We start from the raw sequence: 23,828 nt of genomic DNA on the forward strand, positions 1-23,828 counted from the left end.
TTTGTCACCAATCCGACAAATGGGGAGATTATAGATGCAAAAGTTTGGTCAGGACTAGATAACTAAGTTGATAAGTGTGGATATGACTATGTGACTAAGATAATTGACTTCATCTTATTTTTTGGTTTTGTAATTTGGATAAATGTAAAATATTTTGACTTTATCTATAACTACTTTGAGTTTATCTATAAGTTATTATGAAGTGTTTTAGATAAGTCAAGAGTGTGAAAATGAAGTTTCAAGGGTTTTATAATTATCTAGAGAAGAGTTTGAATGAGAAATTGCTATTGTTGAGAAGTTTAGAGTTATGTATTAGCATCCTATCAGAAGAGTCTCTCGCGATAGAGTCGCTCCGTCAACAGAGTCCTACTGCAATTCAAACTATTTTCAAATTGTTTATTTAAGGAATCATATTGGTTAGTTTCTGTAGAGATTCAATTTTGGAAAATTTTGTAGAGCATTGGAATTTGGTGAAAAAATTCATTAAAAAATTTTCATACTGTTTCTCTCAAAGATTGTGATCGTTGATCTAAGATTGAGATTGAGTGATCATCATTCAGCCACTGGAGTTATAGGAGAAAAGTCAATATTTGAAGATCGTCAGAGGTTTTGACTGCTATTGCGGTAGAGACAAATGAGTCATTTGTCTGATCAAGTAAGAATGTCAATTGACAAAGATTTTGTAATTGAAACTTGCTAGTAATTGATTTTCAAATAATAAAATTGACTTTTATGAATTTGGCTGCTCCGTAGAGTTTTACCTTTAAAAATTTTTTTAAAGGGTTTCCCTTCGATACTAAAATTGATGTTATGCAATTTATTTATTTTGTATTATTATTTTATTATTAAATAATTACATGATTGAAGACTAATAAATTTATCTAGTGAATTATTAAAACGTTGTGTTAGCACACATCTCCTCACTAGACTTAAGGTGACCCACATGCCACATCTTGGTGTTTTAAATTATAATATTATTAGCATTACTATTTATTTTATTAAAAAACCATATCTAGGAGTTGAGATTTTTAAGTAACGGCTTGCAACCACTAAGTCAACAAATGTTAACGTAGGAAATCATGTTAACGTAAAGTGGTCTCCTCACTTCCTTAATGGTAGGAACGTGAGAGAGAATACGCCAAGTAGACATGGGTCTTGGTCAGTCTATAAATTGCCTGTGATTAGCCATTAATTTATATGCACACGGTGAAAGAGACTTGGCTGAAAATCATGTTCTTTTACTCTTCATACAGACAGTGATCAGAGCATAGAGAGTTTATGAAATTTCTCTACCTAGTCTCATAAATCTCTCTGTCTTTGGTTTTCAGATTTCTTGGTTGGATTCTTAAGCAACCATGACTGGAGGTTAGATCATCGTTTTCTTCCGCCTACAATAAAATATATAATATGTTCTTTCTCCCATTTATGATTACATTATTGATATCAGAACCAGGTTTCCATGCCATATTGCTTAGTATAACATTGTTTTCCGTCTTCATGCTCAGTTTAGATTTTTTATTTACGCATGAAATTTTATCTTCAGTATTTCATCTTGCTGTGATGTTTGGATTTTGATGGAGGGTGAGATGAAAATTGGGGGGTGACATGAAAATTTTGTGTTTTATTTTAAAGTTTAAAATATTGTGTTTTAATATTATTATTGTTTTGGAATTTGAAAAATATGTATTGAGATTTAAAAAAATTAAATTGTTTATTATATTTTATATAGAAATTTAAAAAATATATAATAATGAGATAAAATGAGATGAAAATTTTATATTTTATCCTGTATTCCAAACCTACCCAAATGATCTTTTGAAAAATCTTCTCTTTCTAACTTTGGAGGTTTTGAAATCTTTTGAGCATTTAAAGGACTTCATTTGTCCGCATCTGCATCTATTTAGTTTAAGTTTTACGATTTACATTTCAAGTGTAATGATGATTTTTATTCCATGTGCTATGGGCCCTAAAGTGTTTCTAAACAATGTTTTGAATATTATTTCAATAGTCCTCTCGATAAAGTTACAAAATATTTTAATATTAATATCGTTTTGAAATAATTTATATATAATAAATAAATTATATATATATTAATTATATTTTAAAATAACATTAATATAAGTCTTAAAAAGTTAAAATATATATTTATAAAAATCAATAGTACTTCTAAATTCTCAATCAAACTATTTAAAAAAATAACTACTCATCATAATCACAAAAAGAGAAGTAGGGATTTGATTTTCAGTCCTCGAGAAAATAAAATTAAAAAAAGTTAAAAAAATAATATTTAGATGTGAAAAATTAGAATAAAAATTATGAAAAAATCAGAATTTTTACATTAATTATAAAAAATAATAATTTCGGCTAGTATATTGAAAATCAGCCGGTATTCATCGAAATGCACCAGTTCGGCTGATATTTGACTCAATATAAAATATATATATTTCATGTACTAATCACTATTCTAATACGATAAATACTGGCCGTACCAATTAGTATGATACGAAATTTAAAACCTGTTTCTAAATCTAATTTTCTTTTGAATTTGTATGACGGGATAAACAAGTTTGACATAAATTTTACTTGTTGAAATAGTCAAACGTAAATGACCAGTTTTCTGGGACAATGCTTTTGTTGAGTATTGAGATTCCGAATTTTAAGTACTTGAGATTAATCTTTAAAAAAAAAAAGTACTTGATTAATCGGAATCGTAATTTACACACAACGACAACACAAATAACGGAGAAAGAGATTTGCTTTTCAGAAACGAGGCTGTTGTGTTTTGGGTCGTGTCTGTAAAATGGCCGATTTTTATGTAAACAAAATCTGATAAAATTTGTTTAATTTGCCGTGTGTTCAGTTTTGCAATCATTTCTGTATGAATTAATTTGTGGGTAATACGCGGTCTGTGAGTAATGAATCTCATATTCCACTTTTGAATTGTGAAAATTTTTCGGATTGGAAGGACAAAATGCTCATGACATTAGGGTGCATAGATCTTGATTTAGCACTCCATGTGGACGAGCCGGCAATGCCTATAGAATCAAGTTCTGCTGCAGAAAAATTGACCCATGAACGATGAGAGAAATCCAATCGTCTAAGCCTAATGCTCATCAAGCCGCACGTTAGCAAGAGCATTAGAGGGTCAATTCCTGAGTGTGAGAAAGTCAAGGACTACATAAAGGCCATAGAAGAGCAATTTGCTAGTTCTGACAAGGCATTTGCAAGCACTCTTATGAACAAGTTAATGGGGATCTTAAAGAAAAGGTATACATGAAAGAGCTAGAAGGATTTTGTTCTGATCAAGGTGATATTTGGTTTGCAAATTAAAGAAGTCGATGGTGGTATTTAAAGTTTCATGATATTATTACTTCATTTGGTTTTATGGAGAACATTGTGGATAATTGCATATACCTCAAGGTCAGTGGGAGTAAGTTTATTTTCTTAATTCTATTTGTTAATGACGTCCTACTTGCAACCAGTGATTGGGCGTTACTGTATGACACGTAACAATTTCTCTCCAAGAATTTTGAAATGAAGGATTTGGGTGAAGCCTCTTATGTCATTGGCATGAAGATTCACAGAGACAAATCTCGAAAGATATTGGAAGTCTCATAAAGCCTACATTGAAAGAGTTAATTTAGGATGAATGAATGCAAGCTGAATGTGGAGGGTGACAAATTCAGTTTAAGACAGTGTCCAAAAAATTCCTTGGAAAAGAAAGAAATGGAAAACATTCCTTATGTATCTGCGATTGATAGTTTGATGCATGCACAAGTTTGTGTAAAGACCTGACGTAGCATTTGCGGTGGGAATGCTTGGTAGATATCAAAATAATATTGGAATGGATCATTGAAAGGCTACCAAAAAGGTTATGAGATATTTACAAGGAAACAAGGATTACATGCTCACTTATATGCATGTAGACAATCTGGAAGTGGTTGGATATACAGATTTAGATTTTGCCGGATGTCAAGGTTCTAAAAAATCCACTTTAGAATATGTCTTTATGCTAGCAAGAGGTGCTATATCTTGGAAGAGCACCAAGCAGATGATAGTTGCATTGTCCACTATGGAAGCAGAGTTCATAGCATGCTTTGAAGCAACTTCACATGTGAAATGGTTAAGGAATTTCATCACAGGGTTTCAAGTTGTGAACACAATATTGAAACCATTGAGGATTTATTGTGATAACTTAGCATCAATGTTCTATTCGAAGAACAACAATAGTAGGAGTCGAAGTAAACATATCGACATAAAGTAGCTTGCTGTTAGAGAAAGGACCAAAGAACAAGAAGTGACCATTGAGCACATAAGTACTGATTTAATGGTGGCTGATCTTATGATAAAAGGGCTCTCAATTAAGGTAGTGTTTGCAAAACATGTGGAGGGCATGAGATTTTTAAGTAATTGCTTAATTGTAACCACTAAGTCAACAAATGTTAACGTTGGAAATCATGTTAACGTAAAGTGGTCTTCCCAATTCCTTGATGGTAGGAAGGTGGGAGAGAATATGCCAAGTGGACATGGGTCTTTGGCCAGTCTATAAATTACATGTGATTAGCCATTTAGTTATACGCATACGGTGAAAGAGACGAGACTGAAAATCATGTTCTTTTACTCTTCATACAGACAGTGATGAGAGTATAGAGAGTTTATGAAAATTTTCTACCTAGTCTCGTAAATCTGTGTCTTTGGTTTTTAGATTTCTTGGTTAATTGGAGACTTAAGCAACTATGACTGGGATTAAATGGACATGAATTATAGTCATGAAGGTTTAATAATTGGCAGATATGTAGCTAGCATGGCGAGAGAACTCCAATCTAATCTACTACCTTGTATATATTCTATGCGTTGCATGCGTATATTAAACTCTATCATTGTTGAGATTGACGGCCTAAGAGCATTAGCATTGGTCTATGCATATGCATATGCAAAGTCATATTTGCATAATATGACCCTAAAATCTTCCATATTGGCTTATGCATATCTAAATATTTAGCTACCTATGAATAGTGCTTATCCAAATTTGGATAACCACTATTCACCCTACAAATCATATTTAAATAATTATTTCTCTCTCCTCCCACTCTCTCTCACACAATCCTTTCATTTTCTCCCTCCTTCAACACCAAAACAAACTTTCATTTGCACATTCATTTTATTATTATAATATATTATATATTTTTTTTTCATTTTATTATATTATTATTAAAAAATTATATTTTTTATTATTACATTTGTATTATTAATGTCAAATATATGTAGTGGATGTTAATTACAAAATATATATAAAAAATTGATTTTAGCAAAAAGGTAATAATAATAAAATAATAATATTTTATTATTATTTTGTCTCAAATATGCATAAGCCAATGTGGGAATTTTGCTTGAATGGTAAAGTGGATATGCAAAAGAGGTAATTTTGCATATGCATCTGCATAAACCAATACTAATGCTCTAAATAAGCAGGTTATTACATGCAACTGATCCACTTAACTTGTCCAAAAACATAAAGAATTATAAGATCAGGAAACAATTTAATAACTATTGAAATATTTTTAGTTTCTATGTATGTTTTCCTATGTTATACTACTTATTGAACTTAATTGAGGGTCTCAATTAGTAGGCTTTACAACATTATTATTGTTTATAGAAATATTTTTTATATCATTAATTAAATGAATAATAAATAAATAGTGTAGCACTTTACTTGACGTATCTCTCTTTTTTTTACAAACTGATTTCTTCCTTTATTTATTTAATGATTGATATGTAGTTAGAAAGAATATTTCGAAATGATAATTTCACTCGATATCGTGGTAATTTTACATGATCATCCGGTAAATAAATACCAAACGAAGGGAAATATCCAACAGGGATCTAGGGAGACCGATTATAAATTTATGAACAGTTATTTTTTATTCTATTTTATTTTCATAAACTTGCACTTGGAAAGAGGATGCCAGTAAAAGCTCATCGTCCATAACTTGTAATTAACGACTCTTCAATGGCTGCGTCGTCAAACCCCAGTAGTGGAGTTAGCAGAGGAGCTTCTTTCACTTCTACAAACGGCGTCGTACCCAAGTCAAAATCAACATCAATATCAAACTCGCACCAAAAGTCTTCTGAACCCGAGATTTCTGGTTCAGCTTGGGTCATCATACTAGGAGGATCGTCCGCAACCTTAAAAAGAGCCGCTTTAGCGGCCGCCGATTGTATATCTCTTCTCGAACACGATTCGGGCCGAGGCAACCATTCTGCCAAGTCCGGGAAGTTCAGACACGCCGAGTTTCCTTTCAAGAAGAAGGCGGCCGAGTCGTAAGCTCTAGCTGCCATCTCCGGTGAGCCGAAGGACCCTAGCCAGATACGGGTCTTTTGTCGGGGCAACCGTATCTCCGAGACGTAGCGGCCCCAGCTCCTTTTACGGACCCCACGAAACCGGGTGTCCGTTCGGCGTTGTCGAATTGGCTTCTTGTCGTTGGAGCCCCGTGAGGAGGACAAATCGGAATCGAAGCGGCTGGTTGGTTTGAACTGATGAGTAGGTTCTGGTTCTTCTTCAATGGTTGACATAGTGAATGTGCGCGTATGTCATCTGTTTGAGGGAATGAATGAACGAGAACGGACTGCGAGAGGGAGGGTTTAAGTAGAGATGCTGGCTAGGTGGGCTGATAATGAGGGGGATGGGAATAGCTGGCAAAATTTGTATCTTCTGGATTTGAAAAGGACGTGTCAAAGAGTAAACACACTGACGTTACATTTAACTACACAATGACCGTAATGACCTACCTACCAAGTTTTATTTTCTTTCATATTTTTCGCCTTTATCTTTTTTTTTTTTTTTTTTACAAAGCCTTTATCTCTTTATTAAATGTAGAATGAACACAATTTTTTTTCCCCCTGTAAATAATATTAATAGAAGAAAGGACAAATCATTCATCCCAATGTATCTATCTCTTTTTATTTTTCTTTGAACTGAAAGCATATAGGTTGTTTCTTAATGTATCATTCAAATTAAAAGGAGCAGCCCCATTTAGGATCCGAGGACTTACTTTTTTTTGTATTATTTCGTGAACAGACTAATAGGTGTTGAAGATCCTCTTAAATATCACTAATTAAATTTTTGTTGGATAGAGGAGTATATGTGAAAAGGGCAAAAAAGTTGGGGCCTTACAAGTTAAATTTAGAGCATCATTAATATTGTGCGACAAAAAAGAAAGTGCATGCATAATCGGCGCCAGTCATGAAATGCGTAAAACCAGCTGTAAATGGGGTAAGGTGGCATGCAATATACATATAAGCCATTCATGGCATGCAGTGCAAGTACTAATTTATATGTGCAAAGTGATCTAATGCTTCTACCATTGGACGCGCACATTGACTCTTTTCACTCGCCCATTGTATTTGACGCCCCCGCAGCGTGACTATATGCTTAGCTGGTCCAACTTTTAACAACTTTCTGTTCTCTCTGTAATCAGTTTCTTCTCCAAGCAAAATTGTTCATAGAAATATTAATAGGAATCGAGAACAAAGTATTATAAGTAATTATATATGTATTGATTTTACTATGGAATGGCTCCTAATAATTGGTTCCACTGTGATCAAATATATTTGGGTTTCTCTCGTTAGAAGCTATCTCAATATATATGCACGCACGTATGTGCGTATGTGTCACACGTTTGTGACTATGATAATAGGGATCAAATTCATAGTGGACTTGGTTTGGATAATGAGAAATGTTACTTATCATCTTACTGTACATTGCACTCTCCACACACCTCACATAATTTTTTTTTTTCAACCCAGCACGTTGAGTGTGCTGGGGCTTCTCCCAACAGTAGACTGCAAAGAAGATTTTTTCTTGAATAATAGGAGTTTAGTAGTTAGATTCAGCCTATAGCCAGAGTACTCGTCTCTTTTATTTGTAGGACTTTTGTTGAAGTAGGGTCATGACCCATTTACTTGCTGTCTATTTGGCCTTTTGTTTGAGAAATTGATCATGTGTTTTGACCTTTGTTATAATTGTTATTTTAGATGTGGGCTATGGCCGTTGATTAGTGAAGGAGTATATGTAGTAGAATGATAGAACTGTATGGGTTTCAGAACCTTAATATCATATTTTTCTATTATGCTTTCTATCTCTCTTCTCTTGGAGGCTAGGTTAACCTTGAATTTGATCAATTTTCTTGTATTTTCTCTCATATCTTCTAGTCATCCAAACACCAACTATCAAGTGTTATAGCATGTATGCTTAATGTTACTGCATCTAATTCATTTGTGTTGCATCTCGATAATCCTTCAAGTCTAGTCATATGAGAAGAGATAGCTTTAAATATCATTCAATTAAGATTTTAACACTCTCTCTCATGAATAAGTAACTACTTTCTTTAATTAATAGACTCAACAAGTCAAATATTTAATTTACCGCAATCACAGTGAAGAATGAAGTATGAATTTGAACGTGGAATTACTATAATGACATCATGGTCAGGAAGTACTCCCTCCTCAAAGATTTGGTACCATACATAAGCACCTCATGAGCAACCCATTAAAGAAAGGTGAGGATAGTAAGCCTTGGATTCTTTGTTGGAGGCTTGGAGCATCATTTCATTTTCCTCATAAATGCACATGAATAACAAGTTTCAGTGAATATAATGGATAAATTATAGAAAACATTTGGATTAGAAAACAATCTTGATTAAAAACTTGTATCATCACACAACGGGACAAGGAAAATTCTGTAAGATTGGTATTTCTTGATGGGTTAATGAAATAGAACTGGACTAGATATTGTCCAATAAGGCCCAACTCATTTCGGCAATTGTAGTTAGGCCCACTGACTGACCCAAGTACTGTTAAAATAAGTGGCGCTATTGCCCTAACTCAGACAGTGCTGTAATGAAATTAAAAGAGGGATTTTGAACTCTCTCTCTCTCTCTCTCTCGTACAGAGTCCTTGGTATCAGACATAAAATGGCATTTTCTATTTGTAGGGGAAAATCAGCACTTCCCTTTGGTTCTTCCTCTTCTTCTCCGTTGAAATCACTTCTGCTGGTGTTCTTACGATCACAAAGTCCTTGCAAACATCGCTCATGGTCCAGTTCCAGTTCGAGGTCCTCGTCTTCTTTTTCTAATGAAGCGGCGGAAACGGACGACGACGTCGTAGCGGCTGGGAGTTCGGGAATCAGCAGGCCGCTCTCTGAAATCCTCAAAGAACTGAACAAGAAAGTCCCTGAATCCGTCGTCAAAACGCGCTTGGAAGATGGCTTCGCCATGAAATACATTCCCTGGTACCACTACTTCTACTACACTTTTTTTGTTCTGTTTTTTTTTTGTTCCCTTCTTTTTGCGTTTTTAATTTCAAATTTTTTTAATGTCATTGACTGCAGGCATATTGTGAATCGTATAATGAATTTGCATGCTCCGGGTATGTTAGTTTTACTTGTATATACAAATTGATCATGGTTTTAATTCATCTTGAAAAAAAAAAAGTCTACGACCACATTATTTATAGTGCTGGATCAAGAAACCCTCTGTTGATTTTGTCGCCACCTGCTGTAGAATGGTCGGGCGAGGTCCGAAGCATTACGTATTCAGCGGACGGCAAGACTGTTTCTGTTGTTTACCGTGTGACTCTCTATGGGACTGATGCTGAGGTATATTATTAATTACCATCCCATTCATTGCATGCCTGCTTGGTCTGTTACCCTTCATGTTCTTGCATTCGCATTTAAATAGCTACTCTAGTTTGGTTTGGTTAATTTTGTCATTTTGAAATAATCCAGTTGCACATTTGAGCTTTAAAAGGCGTTGGGATCTACAAGTTTTTAGTAGCAGAGGAACTAGAGTATTCCATAAACGGGAACTTAAAGACCCGGGAGGTTATATCTTCTCGGGAATTTCAAAATGTTCATGAAGCATCAAATTAATAAGATTTTCATTAGAAATTGATTTGCTATGTGATATTATTTTGGGTGATGAAACCTTAAGGATCTGTTTGGGAACACAATTGTTCAGATATTTTAAGATTAGTTCACTACTATTTCAATACTATTCACTATTATTTACAAACTATCCACTACTATTTCAATACTATTCACAAGATCATCTTAGATACTCTTTGTTGAAGATGTATTGGGTAGTTAGTGACTATGATGTTGACAAAGACCGCTTGCAAGTTTTGATTGACGACTTTCAGACCAATGACTTGTTCGGACTTCTCTATCCTGAGGTTTTAGAGGCTACGTTTGGCATAAAAGGCTCACATTTCATTCAGAGATGCACAGTATTATCCGTACAATTTATTGAAAATAATAACTTAGAGACAATCATGATTTGTATTCAGTTGGTACATTGTGGTTGTGGTAGAGTGAGTGAGGGTAATGAAACAAAAGAGAAGCTGACTTTTGTTTTTTCCTTTTGCTTTCTTTCTTCCATAAGTTATATAGGGAGTCGACGGGAACTGCTTCGGTAGCTGACACAAATTATGGGGATCCTATTCAGAAGGCAGAAGCAATGGCATTTCGTCGAGCTTGTGCACGCTTTGGGCTTGGACTTCATCTTTACCATGAGGATATGTCGTAACAGGATATTCAACTTGTGCCTTGAAGGTTCGAATCACGTCTTTCTTTTTGTTGGGGAAGTCCTGCTCAATGTCGCTCGATTGTTTTAGTTATCAGGGTAGTTGTTTTGTATCATGCAGGATAACGGTTTCCATGGAAACAAGAAGAAAAAGCCCCCTTTCTTCCCTTTTCAGACTGACAATTGGCATGGAAGAATTAGCCCCTTGTATAAGTATTGAAGCCGGCATTATCAAGTACGTTTTGGTTGATAAAATTATCTTTTGGATAGCTATTCAAATCCCAAATAGATATCTCTGGAATTTTTCTGGTCATTAAAGCATATTGTTCTTTCTGTTAACATGCTCGCTCCCGAATGGATTTTGAGTTGTTCGGATCCTTCCCAATAATTTTGCCGGACCTTCATTATCTGAAGTATAGTCCAATCTTGGCCCGCTTAAAACATGGACTGGGCAGTAAGGTTTCAAATGGGCAAGCCATAAGTACTGACTGTTTGGGAAGTAGCCCAAAGTCAGCCCACACATGAAGACCGATGATCCGTAAATCAATGGGCCATGTCTTCATTGATGTCTTATCTGAAAACATAAAATCTTGATGAAGAAACCTTCTTTCAACATCCCTCGGTACTATAATATAAACAAGACGTGGCTCTTTATCATTCCAAACACCCAGCTCTATTAGGGATCTTATTTCCATATATCTTCAGTATATATGGTTGATAATCATATTATTTTCCTTATCTTTTTTTTTCCTTTTTCGTTCAATCACATATATATCTTCCGTCTATTTTTCAACAAATAAAAAATATAAAATAAGGGATTTTCCGGAAAATCACTAAAGTTTTTTATTTTTTATTTGGTTGATAATCATGTTATAGTATACAGTACGGAATATTTATTCATACCAAAACAGTGAAAAGCTGGACAGAATTCACAATTTCTGGTAGACTACCTAAGTTTTTGGCCCGAAAAGGAAAACTTCCCGACAGAAACTAAAAAAAAAAAAAGAGAAAAAAAGAAAGGAAGAAGCAGAACAATTATGGTAGAAACTGAAAGAGCAAGTGGGTGTGAGCGAAACCGAGCTGGCAGTGGGCTCCACAGAAGTGTGAGAAGAGATAAAGCTGATAGACAGGCATGTGGTATGAGTTGGTTACACTTACAAAACACAGGCACAACTGTACCTCTTTCTCTCTCCCCTTACGGACATAAAAATGGAGAGAGAGAGAGAGTGAGAATGTGCGATGTTGCATTGTCGTATGGATAATTGTCGCTTTCTTTGGTCAAAGAAGTTGGAGACAGCTGCCCCAACTGCCAGATACAGTCCCCACAGTCCCCCCCTCCCCCTGGCCCTCCTCCTCTTCTCCTCTCTCATTCCCTGCTCTCTCACGTGCAGTTCCTCTTTTCGCATACGCATTAAACACATTAATTGATATTAATAAAAGAAATATAAATATTTTAAATTTCTTATAATTATAATTAAGACAAACTAATGTGCTTAATTAGAATTTAATTATAAATATAAAATAAAGAATTATAGAAATTTTACTTACAAAATTCATGGTCCTGTGTCTTGAATCATCTGAGAATAGCTACGAAAAATATGAAGGAATGTGGAGTGTAGATATCCTTGGATGTGTAAGCTTTGATTGTTACCGTAATATTGAAGGGACGTCTGGTAGGCATGTCTCCACTGTGAATGGAAGGAGGGTACCCCCATAAAGCTCCAATCAACTTTTCCTTTTAGCTAAAACGCACTTATTTGTTTCTTTTATTTCGATACTGCCATTCTCGTTCGCTTTCCTGTCCAAAGCACGTGGCTCTCTAGTATTGGACCCTTCCGACCAAAATCATCACCCAAAACCTTAACGTCCTCGATGAAACCGACAACGTAATGGTTCCACTGTATATTCGAATTATTGTTGTTACAAGTCGTTCTAACTTTATGAAATATGTAAGTTTTTTTTTTTTTTTATATAAATCTTCAATCCTTAATTATATATAAAACTTTTTAACACAATTTACAGGGTTTTATTATGTTCTCATTGTTTCATTTTATATTTATATATATAATAAGGAGCGCATGAAAGTTACTAAAAGATGAGATCCTTGATCGATCTCCATGAATATGGCCTTCCATTAATTCATGTAAACCAGCTCCAACATGTAAACTTTGAAATGGGCACTAAAAAACTCATTTTGTTTGGGTTCACATGATGAGTTGGCATGGGTTAAACCTCATGTCATCTACGACAAGTACTGCCCACCAACTTTTTCTCAAAACAATTGGAAAATATATTTTCGTCTCTTTTTATTATTATTTTTAAAGAAATGGCCCGCCCAGTAATGGACGTCGAGTTTATTCACTGTCGGCCACATTCAGTAATTTCCAACATAGTATATAATTTGTTCCATTTCCGTACTCAATAAAATTAAAAATTAAAGAAGTTGATTATCATGTTTGAACTTTGCTTATCGATGTATACATGAATTGATGGCGAACTCAGCAGTGTTAATGTTTGCAAGATCAAAAGTGATAATAAAAAACATATATAAAATAGATGTGCGATCGTCCTTACGGGACATGACTGATCATGATCAGAATTAGAAATCCTGATGGCGCATGCATGATGCTATCCAATATCTATCGATCTCTTTTGATGGGCAGTGGACAAAAGGACGGGATACATGACTTTGTAGTCAGTACCCAACATGATGGGCAAAGAGAGCTAGCGATCATCGATACTCCGGTCCTAGCTACTTGTTATAACCTATTATATTTCAGGCGCACATTAATTAATAAGAGAAATTCTATTTGCAGTCTTCAAGTGGGGACTGTATGTGCAAGCACATTGTTAAATGAGAGAAAACATCATTTTAAGAAGGATAATTTTGTAATTTTAAAAAATTTTAAAGTTAAAATAGCCTAGGCTTGCATTGCAGTCCTCAAATAGGGACTGTATCTAACATTGCTCAATTAATAATATTGTTAGTGAGTCATGTGCGCGCGATTATTATATATGTATATACATATTTAAATATATACATATATATATAGCCTGGAAGAGTACTGATCTTCATGTGGCTCAATCATGCATGCAGCTGGAGGAACTATATTATATATATCAGAAAGGCCGGGAGATTTGGCAGAATTTTCATGAGAAGGTAACATGAAAAGGATAAGTTAATGCATGATCAGAACAAAGGCTGCTTGATGTATGAAACTGATGGTGCCGATGGATTTGAAACAAAAATTTAAGAAAAATATTAAAAGGATATTTGAGATAAGAGTACTACTAATTAATTAGCCGCACATAGCTATCCCATACGTTAAAAAGTGAAATAAAAACACCTATATATATATATATATATATTACTCTTATTAGGGATTCTCATGATCTGATGGCTAGGATTGCTTACGCCTACACAAGTACTTGTAAATTGATCAAGGTTATGATCAGGAGTCGATCAACAGCTAGACAAGAAAAAAGCTATATGTTTTAAATTTCTTAGGTGGGTTTGAATTCTTAAATAATTTGGTTGATTGATGTCATGAGGTGCATGTGGTGGTTGATTTTCAGATAACAGTAACAAACTAGATAAGAGTAAACTTTATGAATAAAAAAGTGAAAGGTGACATGTCCTTTTTACGCTTTCTGAATCTTTAATTACCAGATCAACCACCTTATATATATATATATATCATATATGTGTATGTAACTACTATGTATGCCCGGTTTAATTATAAACAAGACGATAATAAATTAATGATAATGTATTACACAACAAAGGGACATCTTTGGGACGCGACATATTCCTGCCCCGACTTAGGATAACCCTGACCCCATAGAAACATGTACAAGCACTGATCGATCGACTGCTAGCTAGCAAACAATATTATAATATTTAACCATTGAAATGAATAGGATGAAATAAATGTATGCTGCAGAGATAGAGAAATGAAAGTTTCCCACGTTCGTACGTACCACGAGGCTATATTAGTAGTACTGTTGCTATCAATATATGTGACATGCAAAATCCAATAGATAAGAGGGTGATCAGGACCATAAATCGATCATATTAATGGCTAGCTCCTTAATTAATGAGTAATAAATTAATTAGGTTTCGAATTAATTATTAACTAATTGGAATAGTTAGCTATATATATATATGTACGTTAATTAGTTCTTGTTTTGTAGTACTATAATTATGACAAAGGAGATCAGATAGAACTGACAAATGGCTCTCCAGTCCCCCACAGCCTAATAACAATACCTATATATATTAGATATATGCATGATCATGACATGCAGGACGATAACTTCCCATGTTCATGTTCATTTATCGTCTATTTGGCGAATTTAATAGTAATTTGTCTAATCTACTTGCGATTTTCCAGCATCTCTGCAACCGCATTTATAACTTTGATTCACATGTGTTTTCTTTTTTTATTATTATTGTTGTTGCTGTTGCTGTGGACGTGTTTCGTATCTCTGTTAACGGCTTCCTATAACCTGCAATTAGAAGATAGACGGGGCTCGATCGGTGCAACGGATATCATGCTAGATATTATTTGTCCGTTCTGTTATTAATTCGTGGTTAATATTTGTTGGTCCTTTCATCATTGGATCGCGGGCTGATCTTGACCTTTGATCCATGGGCTTTTAGGGTAGTGGGCTCAGCCCACTCTTTTATTATTATTATTATTTTAATTATACACTTAAGTTGATAAAGTAAAACTACTTTACTTTAGGCATGCATCCATCGTCATCTAGGATATATCGCGACCGCATGCAGAACACGTACGTAGTAGTAGGCCGCCTAGCTTAAACCAGATCGTTATATTTATGTAATTCTGAAAAATCGACTAAATAAACCGTCAAATTAATAGTACTGTAGTTGTACGAATGTGCTCTATGATGGATGGATAAATAGTACTACTTGTATAGTTTTTCCTCCATTTTCCCACAAAAATCCCTCTATATAATACCATAAAGTGGCTGCTAACGTAACGTATATATGATTTAAATAAACCCGTATATGCTACTTTTCCAACGTATATAAGTAGTCATGTTTATAATTGATTTGTAATTAATTAACAAGGCACAAGTTTTATGGTCCCCTACTCGAAGGTCATGTCGAACCAATTAATTAGGTGATAAAAAAATGCGTCTTCACAAGTTTCTAATTGTATCTGCTACAGTTCCGAATCGAGTGGTTGACCATTGACTTTCCTCCGTTGCCAACTTTTCCCGTTCCGTTTCTGCCACTAACCCCAACAGGGTGGCTCTGACCATGATCACAGTTCTGTATGTTGAGTTACGTAGTTGTTACAAAATTGGGAGGGGCTAATTGGTCATCGAAGTAATATACATATATATATATTTTCCTTAAAATAACCAAACATACAGCTAGCTAAAGCCTATGAGGGACATAATAATACTATGAAGCCCACTCCCACGCTCATCATTGAGCGTGTCTCCTTACACTTTGCTAAATAATATCAGTCAATCATATTCACGTTTCCAACACACGTTATAATGGCGCGTGAGTTGGTAATATTTTTTAAGGAAAATAATGCGACGAGGTGGGGGCTGGTGTGTATATAATTCATGTCCGTATTATGAGAGAGGGCCTTTCCTCTTTTTTTCCTGCTTTTGCTTTCTCTTCCCTCCCATTTTCTCTCTCTCTCTCTCTCTCTCACTTGATCTCTGACCTAATTGTCTCTCTGATCAAATATCAAAAACAAACCACACACCACCAAATTCACTGGCCTCTGGCTCTATCTAAAAATCCTCGAGAGATCCATTCATCTAGGTTTAGTGGGTCTTCCTCTTCATCGTCCAGCTTGTACCACACACCTGGCTATTCCTCCATCCTTCTAATTTTTGTGCCTCGCACACTGATTGAGTGCTTCTTCCTAGGACTCTTTAATTAACACAAAGCACACACGCACGCACGTACATATACACAGAAGTTTTTGCCGGCTCTGGAGCTAGCTAGGCCGGGCGAAAGATCGAGGAAGTATATATAGAGAGAAGAGAAGAGAGTTCTAGCTAGCCTAGCTGTATAAAGAGAGAGCTCTCGATCGAGGGTAGTGAGAGTTTTTTTATTTTATTTCGAGAAGTGACGCGGGCTGATCGATAGAGATGACTCCGGCTAATTTGGCAGGACAGTTCGGTGATACCACTTACACCAAGGTGTTTGTTGGAGGGCTGGCTTGGGAGACCCAGAAGGAAACCATGAAGAAGTACTTTGAACAGTTTGGTGAGATCTTGGAGGCTGTTGTTATTACTGACAAGGCCACTGGGAGATCTAAAGGCTATGGATTTGTATGATATTATTGCTTCCTTTTTATCTTTAATTTGTCATTCTTTTTTTCACTTTCTATTCACATTCTCTTGCTATATATATAAATTGTAGGAACTTATAATAATCTCAATATTCTTCCTTGCTGTATTGTATCGGTACTAGATCTTAAAACAAATGAAAGATCTAGTTATGGGTTTCTCAAAGAAATGGAAATACTAAAGAAACGTGAAACTAGATATTGCCAATTGGTAATTACATGTTTTTCGATAGTATTCATGTGATGTGATGGAGATCAATTCTTGCAATTTCTGTTTTAGGTTACTTTTCGTGAACCCGAAGCCGCCATGAGAGCTTGTGTTGATGCTGCTCCTGTGATAGATGGTCGGAGGGCTAATTGCAATCTCGCTTCTTTGGGTGTTCAGAGATCCAAACCTTCCACACCAAAGAATGGTATACCGCTCTTTTTGTTTTCCTTAATTTCTTCTTCTCTCTCTCTCTGAGAAACTATTCCTCACTATTGGGGTTTTATCATATATAATATTGATTTGATATATCAGATCTGGAAAAAGCTTCACGAAATCTTCCTTAGCTTTTTACTAGTTGATATGTTGAGATGAATTGATATCTGTAATATTTTCCACAATTATTCGTCTACGCTGCGACCACGCTTTGTTGTTATGGATATTCCTTACTAATTATCTGGACTGAATTAAAAGCGATCTCATGTGTAGTGATCTGTCATCCGAAAATATTCTGTTTTGAGAACGCATGCCTATAAATTAATATCAAATGCAGTATGAATATTCTTCCAAACAGAAAGGTGATATTCTGCGTTTCCATGCAAGAGTTCCACCATACATTTCACCCAAATACATTGCAGAAATTGTCTTCCACACGAACATCCGAAAAACCCAGTCTCTTCATCAAAATGATATTTTCCTGAAGCTATGATCTCTCATATATATGGTGTATTCAAATGCACATTCATGGTAACATATATACGCGCGTTCTCGGCCATGATCATGCATTTTCTTTTTGTTTTCTTGATCTTCTTCTTTCGAAATACATACAGGTTTCTTCTTTTATTTTTTATCACTGATAATTTTAGCATAAAAGAAAAGATGATATAAAATTTGTTATAATGAATTGAGCAGGAGGAGCAGGCAGGAACTTTAGGGTAATGGGCTCTTTTCAGACAGGGTTTGGAGGGGGAGTGGGAACAGCTTTTCCTTCAGCAGCAACCTTCCCTCATTATGCCATCCAACAAGGAATACCTTACAATCTTTATGGGTATGAATATGCTTTTTATTTTACACCTCTTTCTTCTCTTCTGTGTACGTATACATGGGAAGCAGCACGTGCATTGCCAACTTATGCACACCAACCCTAAGTCATTAAACTTAGCTTACTATATATCAAGCATGCTCATCCATCATGCTAGCCACTCTTTCATGAATCTCTCTCTCTCTCTCTCTCTACACACACACACACATTCATGTTCGCATGTTCATTCTAATTTTCCATTATCATGGTCCCTCCCTCCCTCTCTCTCTCTTTCTCTCTCTTCTTGAACCCACTTGTAAAGACTAAAGCGTGTTGTAACTACGATAGCATTCATGCATGCACATAAGCGACATCCAATATTTGCACTGTCATGACAGCACGCACCATCACATGTCATGTATCATGTACTTTAATTGCAAGAAACACGTCGAGAACACATGCATGTGCCTCGACTGTTCATGAATGCAAGCCCGGCCAAGCCCATAAAAAATTTTTAAAAAAATAAAATAAAACAAAAACAAAGCATATATGCATGTGCCTCGACTGTTCATTCTATGAATGCATGCAATGCATAACCCTAACCCATTTAAAAAAAAAAAAAAAAACCTCCCCCGACATGCATACGATGATGGTGGGTATGCCTCTCTCATCAGCTCTTGTTTTAATTATGTGCTTCGAAAATTTGAACTGCTTCGTTTGGAAGCTGTTTGAGTACTTACTTATTACAAAGTGATCTTTAGATTCCAGCAAGCTAACCTCTGCCTTTGGTTATTTATTTGATCGCTATTTCAGGTACTCTCCATACTCTCCAGATTACAGTTACCCCACGGTTTGTACAAACTTCACCCTTTTCTTCTATTTCTTTACCCGCACAGCACTTTTTAGTTAATTCTTAGGATCGATGCGTCTGGAAGCAGCGTACTACTTTTAGGATAGGAGACATGATTTACAGACACATGGGTACTTTTTCTTTATCAAAAGAAAATTAATCTGGCATTCTAACACCTAAAATAACCCTTCGGATCCTATTGGTGATATATATGAAGGAAGTATATATGATGACGAGACACATGATCATGACCTGCTTTGATGAACAGTCTAGAAAAAAGGATCGAGGACCATTCCCCCTGTAAAAGCTATAACGACTCTTAATTGGACAAATTAAAGCATCATGATTAATGTTCTTATCATTTTCTAATTAGAAGCCGTCTTCCCTTAAAATTCTAAGAATGCAAATTGATCCCGTGGTTCAAGAGATCATCACTATACTCTCTGACCAAAATGGTCAGACCGTTTTCGACCATCTTTCTTTTGATCTATTTTTTTTATTTATATTAATCTTTTTTTTAAAAAAAAAATTTCCGGCCGATTCATTTATAGTAATATAAATAGTTAGTAGCTATATAGGTCTTTAATTTCAACAGTATATTCATTAGAACTAGTACCTTTTTTATTTAATCTTTCAAAATTAGTGAAAATCATTAACGTACAGCGCATTGATCATTTAGGACGGCTATGAGTTAGGTTCAACATCCAATTAATTAATTCCACTTCATGAGTGACCCATGGTTTTATCTGCCAACCACTATTTCCACCCATAGATTTGAATTTTATTTAAGACCAACACCACAGCAACCTAGATCGATGTCTGGCCGGTAGCCAAACTGATCAGCAAGGGTCCACTTAGCATTTCTTTTAAAATCTCTCTTTTTTAAATCTCTGTTTTTTTTAAAAAAAAATATATATAAAAAATATCCTATTTAAAATATAATTTATTAATCTCCTATATATATATTTCCCATTTTTTACATGATAATTTGAAGTATAAAAGAAAATATGAAAATGTGAGAAAATGAGTCACTAACAAGCATAAACGCGGCAGTAGTATATGATGATTTATATAGAGCTAATTGAGTCCTTAATTATATGTAATAATAGTTAGCGGATTATAAATCAATGTGGTGACCCATGAATAAACTATATATACAAGTAACAAAGAATGAAGGAGAGATCAAAGATGTCTGTCTTTTTCTCTCTTCTTTATACATATTCATTATTTGAAAAATGATACGTCACTTTTTACAATATATTATATAATTATATTTAAAAATAAAAAATAATTTAATAAAATAATTTATAAAAATAGTATTATTATATAAAAATATTTTTATTTTTAAATATATATTATAAAATATATTGTGAAATAAGTTGTGCGTATGTTATTGCTTTTATTATTTACCTGTGGTCCAGTCTCTCAGTACGTAGCACTTTCACGATCTTCCAAAAATCCACTGAGCAGTGAACTCCATGATTGTTTTCCTCGATGCTGTGTACGTTGACTGGCAAGAAAACATAAGCGAACAAATTAAACTTTGGATTTTCTTCTAATTCTTACGTACGACGTAGCTGCCAACCAGACATATAAATAATTATCTCCAAGATGGTACAACCTAAAAAAAATATAAAATCACATGTGAAACTTGGTTAATTATAATCTTAATTAGTATTTTTTTCAATGTGACTCATCATGATCTTAATTAATTTGGACCCATAATTTATGGCGCCATGAAATAAATGACCAATAACGGCGGATCATCATCACATTTCATGACAACACTACACTAGTTAATATGTCAAAAGCGGAAAATGGAATATTATTGCTATATAATTATATATATGCTTAATTATATGTGAGAAAAACTAAGTAGCTGGCTTGAATTTTTGTTATCACGGGACAGAGCTACTATAGCGTGTATGGAGGTACAACAGCCCAATTTCCCATGTACGGAACCGGGCCTGGCGGAATGATCACCGGCGCAGCTGCATCGGGGGGCTTCTACCCGTATCTCCAGTTCGGAGAAGGAAGTGGTGGATCTGCCAATGGCTACGCTTCTGGACAGGGTTATGGTGTCAATTACCCACACCACTTGTTTCAGTACTCGGCCATCAACTCAAGTGGGGGTTACCCACAGCATTATGGTGCACCCATGTCTCTTGCACCTACGCCAGCCTCGCAATCAGGTTTTCACTCCATAAACATGATCACGCTTTTGTTTTGGTAATTAGTATTTTTCAAACTGGATATCATGCAAGCAGTCGATCTCCGTTGTGAAAATAAGCACTAGATGAAAAATTTAGCATTTTGCATGCATGTTAGTGATCAGAATTCCAAAACTTCAAAATTTTTTGTAAAAAATGTGTAAAAAAAATAATTTTTTTTTACTGAGATATACTTTTTTACAAAGGACATATGCAAAGTTTGTTTATTTGAAACTTGTAGTAACTAACTAGCGGACTAGATCTCCTGGACAATTCCCGGACCCTTTTTTTTTTTTTTGGTTTTTTAAAGTAGTTCATGTTAAAAGTTGTTTCAAATATATATATATTGTTAATTTTGTGCGTCTTTTTAATTCAAAAGAGTTTTTTTTTTTTGAAAGAAAATTCGAAAGAGTTACTAACATCTTTGACAGTGTGTTTTGCTGTGCCTCAGGCGTGACCATGGCACTTCCTGCACCAATACCTCATCGCTAGAGATTCATCATCTCAGTACTACATGCATCAGCTACATGTATCAAAATTCCCAGTTGCTCCTTGAAGTCTGAACTCAACCTTCGGCCTAACCATGGTTCTCTGTCACTCTGTCAGTGTCTAACATGCACAAGCCCATTGTTGTCCTTTGGGCTTTTGCACACATCAATGGCCCCCAATAGGGGCTATAAAAATCACCTCCAGAATTGGAGGGTGTCATGCATTTTTCCCCCTTCTGCATCTTTTTTGAAAAAAGGGTTCCATGAAGAGAACCAAAAGCATTTGTGTAATTACCACCAACTCAAGCTATTTGGAATTAGCTAAGTTGGGATATAGTTTTTGAATCCTTGGCCCTGGAAAGGCTGAGTAGAAAGAAAACTACTTTGTAACTTTAGCCCAGGAAAGGCTAAACAAAAATCACAGTATGGTTTGCAAAAACTGTAAATTTGAACAACTTATACTGCGAACCTTTCACTCTGAAAATTTTAAGTTTTGGAATGGCTAATCCCTCCAACTTCAGCTAATCGCCTCTGATGATCAAAGAGGCAGTTTTAGCAAAATCAGGGGCGCATGGAATGGCGCCCCGGTTTTTTTGTCTGTTAACATAGCTAGTGATCTCTTAAGAATTTAGTGCTAGGACCAGTGATCATGTCTTTAAAATTAGTGTTTTTATCAACTTCACTTCAACTTTTAAGTAGTGCGTCTAATCAACTATCTTCCCTTTGGGTAAGGGGAGGCAATCATTAACTCTAGTTTTTTCTTTTTCTTTTTTGTTGGTACTTGGTAAATTCATTGTGGCTAAACAAGGGAGTTTTAGCCCCATTTTAACTGAAAAAAAAAAAAGAAACTTTAGGAGGGATAGTGTTTGTTTTTATGCATTTAGGTTTTAATGTCATCCTTTTGAGAACTCCATCTATGGATGTGGAGCTAGCTCAAAGCATCTGCATGAAACCCGGGGAGATATTTGGGTTCCCTTGGGTTCTTCTCCACTGACCCACCAACCATGGTTAGGACTTAGGTCGACCTCCTCAATCTCTCCCATCTTTCGTCATTACCATCACCACCAGAGCATCACCATCCTCTCTCTCTCTCTCTCTCTCTCTCTCTCTCTCACTTGGAACGGAACTTGCTACTCTTTAATTATATGTATAAGCCTATGGATTGGATTGTAACTAGGGATGCTACTTAGGACGACTAAGGTTCATTCTCCATCCATTGCTGGTTGAGAGTGGATATGATACTTAATTCTACTATGCTTTTAATTTGAGACTGTAATGCTTACTTTTGCCAGGTGCTTATTCCGTCCATGATATTATAAAAAAAAACTTAATGTTCCTGAAAATGATCAAAATCTTGTCGTGGTTTTCAACTGAGAAAATGTTTTGTCTAGTCAAGTTGTTATGAAAATATGTATGAGAAATTCTTCAAGTTCTATATATTGATGTTTGCAAAAACCCAATTTATTAGTGCCCGATTTCTTGTCTTTTACTCTCCCCCAAAAAAATAAATACTATACGGGGTGGGGTGTGCAGAAGACAATATATATTCCTAAGATCTTTTAGACTAATGGTAAAAGGTCTTGGCTCCAAATGGGATAACCAGATTCGAACCCCACCCACGCCCCTATATATAATATCTGAAAAGATATTTGTAATCGTAAATTATGTAATCACCGTATAATCATTTTGAAAAAATTGAATAAAACATGAAATTCATATAAAAAAAATTAATTTTTTAATAATAAACTTCATTTTTTTTCAAAACGATTATGCGATATTTACACAAGTTACGATTGTATGTAGAATTATTCATTCATTTTTTTACAAGCTATTCAATAGAAACATTCTCTCTCAGCAGTTTCAGATTATAAAAAATAAGAGTGATCAATCTCAGCCACGCAGACTTTACATACTGTAAATTGGAATTTTCATTTTAATATGTAATAGGAGATCATGAAGTTCAAAGAATGCATGCAGCATGAGGTTTCTTAAAACAACATGAGTTTACGTACAGTATCCTACTCATGCAAATCTATACAATTATATTTAAAAAGATTTTAAAATTAAAATAATATATTTTTAAAAATGATATTTTTTTTTCCTTTTACCTATATTCATCAATGAAACTGC

At 34.9% G+C, this 23,828-nt stretch overlaps 3 protein-coding genes across 4 annotated transcripts; 2 read left to right on the forward strand and 1 right to left on the reverse strand.

Moving 5' to 3' along the window:
• Positions 1-5,795: 5,795 nt before the first annotated feature.
• On the reverse strand, positions 5,796-6,675 carry LOC108998815 (ethylene-responsive transcription factor ERF039-like). The gene has a single exon (XM_018975517.2). It carries the CDS (start codon positions 6,571-6,573, stop codon positions 5,977-5,979), a length of 597 nt encoding a protein of 198 aa, XP_018831062.1. The 5' UTR covers positions 6,574-6,675; the 3' UTR covers positions 5,796-5,976.
• Positions 6,676-8,891: 2,216 nt separating this feature from the next.
• Positions 8,892-10,919, forward strand: LOC108998861 (DNA repair RAD52-like protein 1, mitochondrial). The gene is made up of 5 exons (XM_018975595.2): positions 8,892-9,289; positions 9,389-9,426; positions 9,561-9,655; positions 10,440-10,609; positions 10,702-10,919. The coding sequence occupies exons 1-4, from the start codon at positions 8,973-8,975 to the stop codon at positions 10,581-10,583; spliced, it is 594 nt and encodes a 197-aa protein (XP_018831140.2). The 5' UTR covers positions 8,892-8,972; the 3' UTR covers positions 10,584-10,609; positions 10,702-10,919.
• Positions 10,920-16,208: 5,289 nt separating this feature from the next.
• LOC108998860 (RNA-binding protein 24-A-like) lies at positions 16,209-23,053 on the forward strand. 2 transcript variants are annotated; one of them, XM_018975592.2, is made up of 6 exons: positions 16,209-16,907; positions 17,205-17,337; positions 18,042-18,177; positions 18,964-19,000; positions 20,910-21,192; positions 21,662-23,053. In XM_018975592.2, the coding sequence occupies exons 1-6, from the start codon at positions 16,725-16,727 to the stop codon at positions 21,700-21,702; spliced, it is 813 nt and encodes a 270-aa protein (XP_018831137.1). In that variant the 5' UTR covers positions 16,209-16,724; the 3' UTR covers positions 21,703-23,053. The 2 variants fall into 2 exon arrangements, with proteins under 2 accessions (XP_018831137.1, XP_018831138.1); XM_018975593.2 differs by having other exon boundaries at positions 16,224-16,907; positions 21,642-23,053.
• Positions 23,054-23,828: the final 775 nt, after the last annotated feature.

The sequence above is a fragment of the Juglans regia genome, chromosome 10, assembly GCF_001411555.2.
Source record: "Juglans regia cultivar Chandler chromosome 10, Walnut 2.0, whole genome shotgun sequence".
NCBI lineage: Eukaryota > Viridiplantae > Streptophyta > Magnoliopsida > Fagales > Juglandaceae > Juglans > Juglans regia.